The sequence below is a fragment of the Notolepis coatsorum genome (assembly GCF_963971535.1).
Source record: "Notolepis coatsorum genome assembly, chromosome: 3".
Classification (NCBI taxonomy): Eukaryota; Metazoa; Chordata; class Actinopteri; order Aulopiformes; family Paralepididae; genus Notolepis; species Notolepis coatsorum.
Genome location: NC_140167.1, coordinates 88,483,489 through 88,497,125, shown reverse-complemented (window position 1 = coordinate 88,497,125; position 13,637 = coordinate 88,483,489). Strand labels below are relative to the sequence as shown.

General features: G+C 43.1%; 1 protein-coding gene across 4 annotated transcripts in view; it reads left to right on the top strand.

Annotated features, from left to right (window-relative positions):
* mier2 (mesoderm induction early response 1, family member 2) overlaps positions 1 to 13,637 on the top strand; it is a 114,221-nt gene that overhangs the window by 10,519 nt on the left and 90,065 nt on the right. For all 4 annotated transcript variants that reach the window (XM_084310077.1, XM_084310078.1, XM_084310076.1 and 1 more), the window contains exon 3: positions 10,323 to 10,517. In XM_084310077.1, coding sequence (XP_084166203.1) covers positions 10,323 to 10,517 — 195 coding nt within the window. The remainder of the gene's footprint in view (positions 1 to 10,322; positions 10,518 to 13,637) is intronic.

Genomic DNA, 13,637 nt, shown 5'->3' with positions numbered 1-13,637 from the left:
TGTGGCATAATTGCGAAACGTGTTTAGTCCCTTGTTTGAGCCGAATCTGGGTTTAACATGATTTGTTGAGCTTCCTCTGGTGTTGTGTTCGTGGTATTCACTGACCTTTGGGAAGTATTTTGACATGTACATGGGTACCTTAGTCGTATAGTGTATCTTGTAGACCAGGCCCATTGCAAGTTGCTGTACTCTGTCATCTACTCTAAGCCATCCTAGGTAGTCAAAGTGGGCAGGGGTGAGGTGGGTTCTAGGAGTAAGGTCAAGTAGTAGTCTGACCAGTTTGTTTTGTGATGTTTGTAATTTTGTTTTTAGCGCCTTTGAGGTGCTTTGGTACCATGAGGTGCAAGCATAGTCGTAGTACCCTTGAATGAGTGCTCCTGCCAGAGTCTTCAGGGTATTCTTGTTTACCAGAGAGGAGATCCGGTACAAGAATCTAGTTTGTTGGTTGACCTTTTTTTATTACCTTGGATGCCATTTTGTCACAGGAAAGATTTGCCTCTAGGATGGAATCTAGGTATGTAATTTCATCTTTCCTTGTGACAATATTGTCACCCACTGTAACTGAGAAGCCGTCGGTCTTGCTGAGTTTGTTATTTGATCCGAAGAGAATGCACTCTGTGTTACCCATGTGTAATGATAGTTTGTTATCAGCGAGCCAGGTGCAGATTCTGCCGAGTTTTGAACTGAGGGTTTTTTCCACCTGTAACTTGTTCTTGTCAGAGACCAGCAGGGCTGACGACATGTCGTTTGCATAGATTAGGAACAGTAGCGGTCCTAGTATGCTTCCTTGTGGAACACCACAGCTCACTGTGAGGGGGGGGGGGTATAGGGTACCGTTTACCTCCACCATCTGTTCCCTCCCCTCAAGGTAGGATTGCATCCAGCTCACTGATAAGACTATCAAAACCAATTGCTTTTAGCTTGTCAATCAGAATGGAGTGATTGACAGTGTCGAAGGCCTTTTGTAGGTCCAGCATGACCAATGCTGCAGTATTTGCCTGCGTCCACCTCTTGTTTGATGTGGTCGTTCAAATAGAGAAGGCATGTGTCAGTGGAGTGGGATGTTCTGAAGCCAGATTGGAATTCGTAGATTAGATTTGTTTCCACTAGGTACTTTTCAACCTGTTTGTAGACTACTTTTTCCATGACTTTCGAGATGGAGGTAAGAATAGAAACAGGGCGGTAGTTGCCTGGGTCTAATTTGCTGCCCTTTTTGTGCAGAGGGGTCACTCTCGCAATTTTGAAGTCCTTGGGGACGTGTCCCTGTTTTATGGAGAGGTTTATTATGTGTGTGATGACTGGGGTGATGGTGGCTGCAGAGTCTCTGAGGAATTTGGAGGGGATGTTGTCATGGCCAGTGGCCTTGTTAGGTTGGAGGGCGCTCAGTTTTTTTGAGTACCTCATCTGTTGTTACCATTTCCAGTTTGAAGTTGTCTTTGCGGACCCCTAGGTTTCTGTAGTAAGCTACTATGAGTTCTTTGTATTTTTTTTTTTTTTTTTTTTTTTTCTTTTAAACAAACATATAAACAAACATGACAACACACGATAAGATATACAAGCATTAATTGTCAGGGCACATCCAATGTGATCACCTTTTGGTTAGTTGTTTTATATAAGATATACCCATAATACCTGTTATCTAAAAAAAAAAACTACATACATATGCTCAGCTCGAACCCCCCCCTCCCGGACCCCACCTTGAGAAGTACCTCCACTATCCCTCGCACCTAACCAGACACTACCATTATAAGCTAGCTTTTATTCTCTCCACCACTTCTAACCACATTGACATTTTGGATTCATTGAGACCCAGAATTCTTGCTGTAGATATTTCATGGTAAATTACATCGAGATATGTAAGAAACCAAACTTTACGGCAAATTTTTTCCGGTTGAAACCAGCGTGATGCGATCAGCTTTTTGGCTACTGTGATACCCGATAAAACCAATCTCTTTAGCTGTGGATTCACTGCAAACTCAAAAACATCATTCAACAGCAATACCGAGGGGTGTACAGGTATATTCCAAGATACGAGTTTTGATATTTGTTGGGTCACATCTTTCCAGAATGCCTTAACTGGTGAGCAGTCCCAATACATGTGCATAAATGTCCCTTCGTCCCCATTTGTACATTGGGTGCATTTGGAATCTTGTTTGAGCCCCATTCGGCACAGTCTTATAGGAGTCAAGTATGTCCTGTGAATATAGTTAAGATTGATTTGTTGATGATCCGGGTTCCTTGATGTAAGTCGGACATTTGCCCAGGCTCCTTGCCAATCAAAGTCATTTTCCAGGTCTGGTATATCCCTCCTCCAGACAGAGTCAAGTTGGAGGGTTTCATACGAGGACGTTAGTAATTGATGATAAAATTCTGAAACAAAACCTCTCGATGTCTCTCTTGAGTAGAAGAATTTGTGGTATCTGTGGTGTTCAATTGGTCTGTCTAATGGAACACCGTGAGACTTCAAACATAGCTCTAACTGTTTGTGAAAAAGCCATGTGGACTTGGTGAGATTAAATTTTTTGCGTATTTCTTTATCACTACAAAAACCCTGTTTGTTAAAAACATCCCCTAATGAGTGTATGCCTTGCTCTTCCCATATAGGGAATCTTATAGGTCGTTTTCCAATTAAGAGAGCATTGTTATTGAATAAGGGAGTATGATTGTGCCATTCTTGTGGGTTAGGATTTTTTTTTTGTGATTCACGCCATATCCGGATCGCATGAGTAATTATGGGGCCAAATTTTCGTTCACAGTGCTTGATTGGTAGTTTAGTGTATGCTATGTCCTTCAGTCTATGTGGGGCTACTATGTTTTCTTCTATTTTTCTCCAAGATGCTAATGCTTGGGAGTCAAACCATGTTGTCAATGGACTTAATGAGTACGCCTTAAAATATAGGATAAAATCTGGAAATGCCATGCCACCATCTGCTTTATTTCTCTGTGCGGTGGATCTTTTTATACGTGGTGGTTTGTTATTCCAAATAAATTTGTATGTGGAGGAGTGTAATCTTTTCCAGTAACCCTCTGGAGGGGGTAACGGTAGCATTGAACAGAAGAAGTTGATTTTAGGTAGTACATCCATCTTAACTATTGATATCCGTGCTTGTACTGTGTTCTTAAGTTTTGCCCATCTATCAAGGTCGTCTTTGATTTTGTTTTGGATTTTTGTGTAGTTGTGCTTCACCGTTTGTCTTATGGTAGGGAATATTTCCACTCCCAAGCATCTGAAATGTTTTACCATCGGTATCTGTCCTGGGAGGGTTGTATCTTTTTTTGCAGGGGTGTTAAGTGGAAGGAAAGCCGACTTCGGCCAATTTATCTTAAATCCCGATAAATCACCAAAGTCCTCAATCAACTTGAGCAGATGAGGCAATGTGGTGTTGGGGTTTTTCATGAACAATATTACATCGTCCGCATATAAACAAATTTTTTGTTGTGTGCCCTTGATTACGATAGGTTCTATGGATTGGGATTGTCTTATATATTGTGCTAAAGGCTCTAATGATAGATTGAACAGTCCGGGACTAAGAGGACAACCCTGTCTGGCAGAGCGTGATACCGGAAATATTTCAGAGATGATTGTGCCTGTTGTAATCATGGCCGATGGGTCTTTGTATAATACTTTAATCATATCGATGAATCCTTTTCCTAACCCCATCCTTTCTAGCACTGCCCACAGATACGACCATTCCAGCCTGTCAAAGGCCTTCATAGCATCCAGGGACAGCATCGCCTTAGGTATGGTGTCCTCCTTGTCGGCATCAAGTACGTGCAGTATACGTCTTATGTTCTCAGTGATCAGGCGGCCTCCTATGAAGCCAGTTTGGTCCGGGTGAACTAAAGACGTCATATGCTTTTGTAATCTGATGGCTAATACCTTAGAGTACAGTTTGATATCTGTTCCGAGGAGGCTTACAGGTCTATAACTACCGCACTCGTTGGGGTCTACTATGAGTTCTACCCCATAATGCCCTGAGTGGGGGAGGGTAGTTTGTTTACCAGTGTTGTGGCTATGTTTGTGAAGAAAATGTTTAAGTAATTGGCTACATACAGCTTGTCTGTGATGAGCGTGTTGTCCGTCTTTATGTTTATGTTTGAGAATCTGGTTTTAAGTTTTTTACTGCAGCCTAGTTGATTATTGAGTCATTTCCAAAGTTCATGTGTTTTTTTTTGTTTTCCTCAGTTTTATCATTGATGAAATTCTTTTTTGCAGTTTTGATCATGGAGTTTACGTCGTTTCTTAGTCTGTTTCTTTCCAGTTTGAGTTCAGTCACGTGGGCTTGGAGTTCACTGCTCGTGCTTTTTGTAAGCTTTGACTGACTTTTACGAAACTCAGAGCATTTTTTGTCTCTGGTTTTCATAGCGGCCAATATTGCATCCACGGCTCAGCGTGATTTTTTTACCCTGGTGGTTCTTAGGGGGGCCATGTCGTTTAGTATTGTTGAAAATTTGGTTTTGAAACCAAGCCATGTTTCTTCAACCAGTGTACCATTGAGCTCATCTGACCAGTCCAGGCTCTTCAGTTCAAGGTTAAAGGCCTCGCTAGATTAGGTTTTGAGGTCTCTAGATATGACTGTTTTGTGACAGCCGGCCTTTTGTTTTAGCTTTTTGCGGGTACACAATATCATATAATGATCACTTAACCCGCATGCTATAACCCCTTTATTGGAGATCTTGGACTTGTCAGAGGTCAGGATGAGGTCAATGGTAGTCTGAGTTGATTCACATATACACATATATATATATGTGTGGGTTGGGTGATCAGCTGGCTGAGGCCGTGCGGATCACAAAACCTATTGAAGGATTTGAAGACGGGTGCATCTTTTTGTTGCATATCCCTGTTCCAATCCCCAATAAGAATCTTTTCAGCATCCTCAGCTCCAGCTAAGCACACATCCAGAGTATCATAAAAGCCATTTTGATCTGGCGTCTGTAGATTGTGCCGACTAGAACGGTCTGTTACAGATGAGTCAAGTTTAGTTTCAGTAAAACATAGTATGTTTATCTTACCGCTAATAAACCGATTTCTTATTTCATCCAGCTTATGTTTTAGGCTGTTTACGTTCAGATGAAAAATGTGTAGTCCGTTTTTTATTAGATGTGATGTCGAGTTCCAGGTAGAATTCTTCGTCTCTGGGGAGGGGGGGGGGGGGGGGGCTCTGTGTTGTCCGGGGGGGGGAGATCCTTTGCTCAGGGTCGTTGTCGATTCTATTAAAAAAAGAATACAAAATAAATGTACATGATCATGCAACATAAAAACATTTGTTGCAGGAACGGTTTGGGAGAGGGAGGTAGGGAGGGGTTTTAGATTGTGTGTTGTGAAGTTTAGACTTCAGAGAGAGAGTACAAATTTAACTCTGGCCTCTTTAAGTGTGTATTCTTTAACGTAATAGCTTATCTACTTGAAATGTACTGAACAACTTTTATATATAGCCTATGTTACACAAAAATGCGTATTTCTTTTGGCCGGTAAGAAATATGCTTGGCGGGTAGAATTTTCCCATCTACCCGCAACTGGCCGGTGAGTCAAAAAGTTAATTTCGTGCCCTGACTTCATGGCTATGGAGGTGAGAGCTACAGGGCGGTAGTCGTTGAGGCAAGCAGGCTTGGATTTTTTGGGTACAGGGATAATGGTGGACTTCTTCAGACAGGTGGGGATGACAGCCTGTTCTAAGGACAGGTTAAATATGTCAGTGAATACCGGGGCCAGTTGGTCGGCACAGACTTTTAGGACGCGGCCCGGGATACCGTCCGGTCCAGCTGCCTTCCTGATATTCACTTTCTTAACACTTGAAGTGCCAGCAGGGAGCGCACGGGTTAGCTCTGGATTGCCAACACTCTATTCAATGAGAGAGTGAGCACATTTGCGAACGCATAAACTATATCTTAAATTATGGCTATGTGTCTAATACGTCCGTCGCTTATCAATGACTTGTTTCCAGTCAACATTGTCGAAACGGATTGTTTTTTAATCGGTTCATTTCCGTTTTATACCATTTTGAAAAACGCTAGTTTTTTTAAACTTCCAGAAAAAAAAAGATTCTGCAGGAATCGCGCTTTACTGGAATACACAAAACACATTGACATTTTTCGTCCTATTTATGAATCTGTTTCAAATAAACGCTAGATTATCGATAGTATATGTGTACTTATGCACGCTAGAGAAGTGGGCTGAAAAATCGATTATCTTATTTCCTGATCAGCACACACACACTCACAGCCACACACACACATATGGGACACGCTGAGATATAGGTGAAAAGAGCTCTGATTATCCCAAGACTGGTAAAATAGATTCCTTACCTCAGATCAGATGTTCTCCAAAAAGATTATTCCAATTCCTGATCGCCATTCCAAATATCGATTGCGTTTATTGACCCAACGCTGGGTACTGGTAACTAGGCTTGGGCGGTATGACAGTATTACGGTATACCAGGATATTTCGAGATCCCGCCGGTATGATTCTCAATACCGTGACGTCACAGACTTCTATTACAGACACGGAGTTGATTTTAGTGCACAGCACGCGCCAGCAGAGGGTTACGTGGCTAATCGTTCTGAGAGCTAACGTCTCTGCCTGGCTGGTTGCTGGCTAACTAACGATTAAATAACGATTTCTCGTTCTTGGCACTCAACGCATGGCATGAACTAACGAGATTTCTCGTGGCTGGCACTCAAAGTGTTAAAGGTCCTCCTCACCTCATGTTCTGTTATCCTGAACACTGAGTCTCCATCGGCAGTGGCCCCCCCTCCATTGCAGTGGTTTGTAGGCTGGTGTTGTTATTCACAGCCTCAAACCTCGCATAGAAGGTACGGACATCATTTGCCAATTGGATGTCACTGTTCAGCTTGAGGGAGGTGCCTTTGTAATCTGTCATCGTTCTGAGGCCCTGCCACATACCTCTAGAGTCAGCCTGTTCATATTGAAGTTCAATTTGATCCCTGTAGCGCCGTTTTGCCTCTATTACTGTCCTCCTTACGTTGTATCTCGCCACCTTGTGGTCATTCATGTTGCCTGTCACAAGTCCGTCGTTGTAGGCTGAGGTGTGCGCTTTCAGAGCCTCATAGGACGGATTTGTCCACCCAGGGCTTTTGGTTTGGGTAAACTCTAATTGTGGTAGAGGGGATTGTTTCTTCTACCAAAGTACAAACAAAGTCCAGCACTGTTTCCGTGTAGTCATTCTCGGGCAAGCAGTATTGTGTTATCACATTCACTGGTGAGGCTGGGAGAAGGGTCGATTATGTGTTTTGGACTATAACTATTGATCAATAAACGTGATCAATATTTGGAATGGCGATCAGAAATTGGATTAATCTTTTTGCAGAACATCTGATGTGAGGTAAGGACTCTATTTTACCAGTATTGGGTTAATCAGATGTTTTTTTCTCTGCCATCGGAGTGTGTGTGTGTGTGTGCGTAACGTTAGCTCTGACCAAGTCATGGATAATCGATTTTTCAGCCCGCTTCTCTAGCGTGCATAAGTACACATATACTATCGATAATCTAGCGTTTATTTGAAAACGATTCATAAATCAGCCGAAAAATGACAACGTGTTTTGTGAAGAGCTATTATCGCGGATTTCTCTGGAATCACCGGTAAAAAACGGTAAAAGAAAGATGGCGTCATGGTCTGTCATGGTCTGATTTGCCGAAAGGACTGGCAGCATGAGACTTGTACCCACTCTTAACCCTTTCCCCGCCAAAAACGTCGTACAACAGGTTTCAAGTTCATGCGAATTCTGCCAATAACGGCGTACGACGTGATTCTGATCATAATTTCATATTTTCGTCATGGTATTCATATTTCACTCACGGAGCCTTGTCAGATGCTGCTGGACTCAGCACAACTCTGCAACGCTTCAATACTGCCACCTGGTGGCTGATTGGCGAGTTGCCAAACCGGAAATGCCCGTTGCAGCTCGGTCCGTCCCCTAATTCCGTCCGGCCACTCGTTTATCGTCGCGGGACTCGATACACATCTTTGCCATAACTCAATAATCTACATGATTTGGGCGTGTATTAGTAATATACAAACCGGAAATGGATCGCCTAGATCCCCACCACATAACTGGGATCTGTTTGCTCCACTCTCATCTCCCAACGGTACGAGGAGACTGACGTGAGTTTCAGCGTTTTTGTTTATCATTTTCGATACAAACTGCTCTGATCAATATATCACCCATACTACATGAAGCATCTAACGACTATCACGGAATTATAAACGACCCCCCCCCCCCCCTCCGTTCACCCGCGCATGGTCAGTCATAACCCTTAGGACCATGTACAGTTGAAATCTTTAATATAGCGTCGATTGGTATCAAACTGCATTTGATGATCTAATATATGCATTTGTGCCTATATCTCACGTTCTGGGAAATACTGCAGAAAACGATAAAAACATATTTATACTCTAGACCAGGGGTCAGGAACCTTTTTGACTGGGAGAGCCATAAAAGCCAAATATTTCTAAATATATTTCATTGAGAGCCATATAGTATTTTTAACGTATAATAAATTAAATATGTCTTACTTTTAATGCGACTTCTGGTGCTGCATGGTTTTGCTGATGGCCTTGTAATCTGGTTCATACGTGCTGAGGTTGAGCTTCATGCAGGCGTTGAGGCTTCCATCAGTTAAACGTGAGCGTAGGTTGGTCTTAATGTTCCTCATATGCGAGAATGACTGCCCATATGCATATGTAGAGCCAAACATGGTCAATACGGCAATACTCACGCTGCATTGTGTGGTATGTCACAGGAAGCTCGTTCCAAGTTTTAAGAATCAGGTTGAAGATTTTTAATTTCTGTCCACTTGTGTTCCCTCGCCAGCTCTGCTCGCTATATCTTCAGCTACAGATACTATTAGCTGTATCTTCAAAACTAATTTCTGTTTACTTTAAAATGACACAGTATTATTAAGAAATATCACAAGTATTAAAAAAATTTTTTTTTTTTTTTTTTTTTTTTTTACTCAAAAAATTCTGGGAGCCATATGCTGTCACCAGAAGAGCCATATATGGCTCGCGAGCCATAGGTTCCCGACCCCTGCTCTAGACGGTATTTTCGTATGAATGTGTGAATGAAAAAGTAAAACGTTCCTACATCCTGAACGATAAGTAATCGATGTTGAATGGGCCATAGTAATGTCAATTTAGCAATACAATTTAAAAAGTGATAGCCCTGCAAAGAAGGTGAACATCTCCATAGACTTACAGTACTGGCAGAGATCAAACAGCGATGGATATAAGCGTGGCAGAGAATGGGTTAAATTGCGAGTAGCAAGGATATTCCCGCCTCTGGTGGAACAAGTCACATGCTGATCGAAATTTGGCAAAATGTTCTCAGATTAGCGCTATTAAAATCACCCGCAACCACAATAGCAGCGTCAACATTTGGAGTTTGTTTACCTCGTTGTGAAGAACTGAAAGTGTCACTCCCGTGTTTGCGTGGGGGGGGAATATACACTCCAATCAAAATGACCGACGTTAATTCTCTCGGGAGAAAGAATGGTCGGCACTTTATGGCTATGTACTCCAGGTTTGGGGAGCAGTGGTTCGAAAGCTCCTTCACGTTTCCTGGGTCACACCAGTTGTTGTTAATCATGAAGGCTATTCCACCCCCCCGTTTTTTTTCCGGATTATTCTTCTGTGCGATCCTTTCGGTGAATGAAAAAGTGGTCGGCCGGTTGAATGGCGTGGTTTTGGACGTCCGGCGTCAACCACGTCTCGGTGAAGCAGAGAACATTACAGTCCCTCTGTCTCCTCTGTCCTCTCTGTCCCCTCTGTCCCCGGGTGGAAGGTGTAATTCCCCAGAAGACGCGTCTCAATGCTTCCTTTTCTCTCCATCTTTTATAAACACCTCGTCCGCTGTAACAGCGATTCCACCTCAGTCACTCTCTCTCCCCTTTGTCTCCTCATCATCATCAGCTGCTTCATGATAACGAATGTCTTCCAGGCTGTTTCCACCTCATTAACCGAATCACGGTGTAAATAATGAAAAGTAGCTTTTGCTCTATTTCTACCAGTGTTATACACACGTTTTAAAGGTTGAGCTGTTTTTATTACTGTAGCTTATTTTCTGTTTTTGCACAAATCGTTGAAATAATGGCAACTACAGTGTGAGGTCTCTTATTGTAATATTTTCCTTGTGGAGATGCATTCGTTATTTTCAGCTAATTGAGGAGGAAGAGAAAAACATTTGAGTGAAATGTGCCTTTTACAGATGACCAACATGTCATCAGAGTGTGTTTGTGAATGTTGTGAAAGTAATGTCAATGTTTCCCCTCTCTCCCCCCCGCCTCCTCCTCTTGTGGTGTGAAGGCCAGTGAGCTGCCCCTGGAGGAGCTACTAGCGCTGTATGGCTATGAGGTCTCAAACAGAGAACCCTGCCCGCTAACTGCCAGCCTGCCTGACATGACACTGGACAAGGTGACACACACACCAGGTCAACACACCTGGACACCCCAGGTCAACACACCTGGACACCCGAGGACAACACACATGGACACACCCCAGGTTAGTGTTGTCACGATACTTGAATTTCTAACTTCGATACGATACCTTGAAAAGTATCGATATTCGATACCATTTTCGATACCACAAGAAAAAAGGTTAAATCTTAAAATGAAAAAAAAAGAAGAAAAAAAAGATAAATATATATATTTTTTAAATACATTTTGCTTTTGTTGCTGGTTGATTCTCCTCAGCTTCTCTCTGGTACTATAAGAGAAGATAAATATAACACTTTTAAAACCCTTTGTTTATCTTTAGATCACACATTTAAAAAATAACTAGGGATGTCCGATATTATCGGCCGATATCGGCATTAAAATGTGATATTGAAAAATATCGGTATCGGTTTTCAATATATATATATATATTTTTTTACATTTCTATAACCTTTATTTACCCAGGCAAGCAAGTAAGAACAAATTCTGATTTAATTTATTGTCAAAAGTATGCATAATGTTGTGTTAATTCCACAACAAGAGATATGTAATGTTAATTACCTGAAATTATTCCATTTTTGGGGGGGGGGGGGAACCCTGCATATATCGGTATCGGAAATTAAGAGTTGGACAATATCGATATATCGGTATCGGTAAAAAAGCCAATATCGAGCATCCCTAAAAATAACTAAATGATATAATCGGGTCCACGGACGACAGTTACGGTCTGGACAGCTCTCAGTTTATGAGCCTAGAAAGGGTTCCTATTCACAGAATGGCTTTCTGTCTACAGCCTGCCGGCTGTGGAACTCTCTGCCCAGGGCAATAACAATAGGTTGCAGAGGGTGCTTGGCCACCACTCTTGAAGAACAGGCACATGACATGCTGTAATGAGGCTCTTTCAGAAAATTGTGTTGTCTATTTTATCTAGTATCTATCTTATCTTCTTAACCCTTTCTTTGTGATTTATTGTATTCTTCTTGGGACCATGTTGGAAACAAGTCGACAGACTTTCACATGTTATCCTTGTACCCCTTGTTTTTATACTATTGTATAAATTCTATGTACTAAATAAAAACTCAAATCAAATCTTAGAAATTAAGTAAACACTGTAATCTGTGTTGCATGTACCTGACAAACTGAACTGTTTGTATTACAGTCATATTCCAACTTAACTGAATGCACATGTGTGTGTGTGTGGACTACTGTACTATTACAGGTATTGAAATAAACAATGCAACTTCCTTATACAAATGTTAAAAAAGAAAAAAGTATGAATAATTAAATATCGATATTGCGGGAAATTAGTATTGCAACCGTTTTAAATATTCAGAATCGATATGTATCGAAAAATCAATATTTTTGACAACACTACTAGACACACCCCAGGTCAACACACTAGACACACACCAGGTCAACACACACTAGACACACCCCAGGTCAACACACCTAGACACACCCCAGGTCAACACACTAGACACACCCCAGGTCAACACACTAGACACACCCCAGGTCAACACACTAGACACACACCAGGTCAACACACTAGACACACACCAGGTCAACACACTAGACACACCCCAGGTCAACACACTAGACACACACCAGGTCAACACACTAGACACACCCCAGGTCAACACACTAGACACACACCAGGTCAACACACTAAACACACACCAGGTCAACACACTAGACACACCCCAGGTCAACACACTAGACACACCCCAGGACAACACACTAGACACACCCCAGGACAACACACTAGACACACCCCATGTCAACACACCTAGACACACACCAGGTCAACACACTAGACACACACCAGGTCAACACACCTAGACACACCCCAGGTCAACACACCTGGACACACCCCAGGTCAACACACTAGACACACACCAGGTCAACACACTAGACACACCAGGCCAACACACTAGACACACACCAGGACAACACACTAGACACACCCCAGGTCAACACACTAGACACACACTAGGACAACACACCTGGACACACACCAGGTCAACACACTAGACACACCCCAGGTCAACACACTAGACACACCCCAGGTCAACACACCTGGACACACCCCAGGTCAACACACTAGACACACCCCAGGTCAACACACTAGACACACCCCAGGTCAACACACTAGACACACACCAGGTCAACACACTAGACACACACCAGGTCAACACACTAGACACACACCAGGTCAACACACTAGACACACCCCAGGTCAACACACTAGACACACACCAGGTCAACACACTAGACACACCCCAGGTCAACACACTAGACACACACCAGGACAACACACTAGACACACCCCAGGTCAACACACTAGACACAGACCAGGTCAACACACTAGACACACACCAGGTCAACACACCTGGACACACACCAGGTCAACACACTAGACACACACCAGGTCAACACACTAGACACACACCAGGTCAACACACCTAGACACACCCCAGGTCAACACACTAGACACACACCAGGTCAACACACTAGAGACACCCCAGGTCAACACACTAGACACACACCAGGTCAACACACTAGACACACACCAGGTCAACACACTAGACACACCCCAGGTCAACACACTAGACACACACCAGGTCAACACACTAGACACACCCCAGGTCAACACACTAGACACACACCAGGTCAACACACTAGACACCCCAGGTCAACACACTAGACACACCCCAGGTCAACACACTAGACACACACCAGGTCCACACACTAGACACACACCAGGTCAACACACTAGACACACCCCAGGTCAACACACTAGACACACCCCAGGTCAACACACTAGACACACACCAGGTCAACACACCTAGACACACCCCAGGTCAACACACTAGACACACCCCAGAACAACACACTAGACACACACCAGGTCAACACACTAGACACACACCAGGTCAACACACTAGACACACCCCAGGTCAACACACTAGACACACCCCAGGTCAACACTAGACACACCAGGTCAACACACTAGACACACACCAGGTCAACACACTAGACACACACCAGGTCAACACACCTAGACACACACCAGGTCAACACACTAGACACACACCAGGTCAACACACTAGACACACACCAGGTCAACACACCTAGACACACACCAGGTCAACACACTAGACACACACCAGGTCAACACACTAGACAC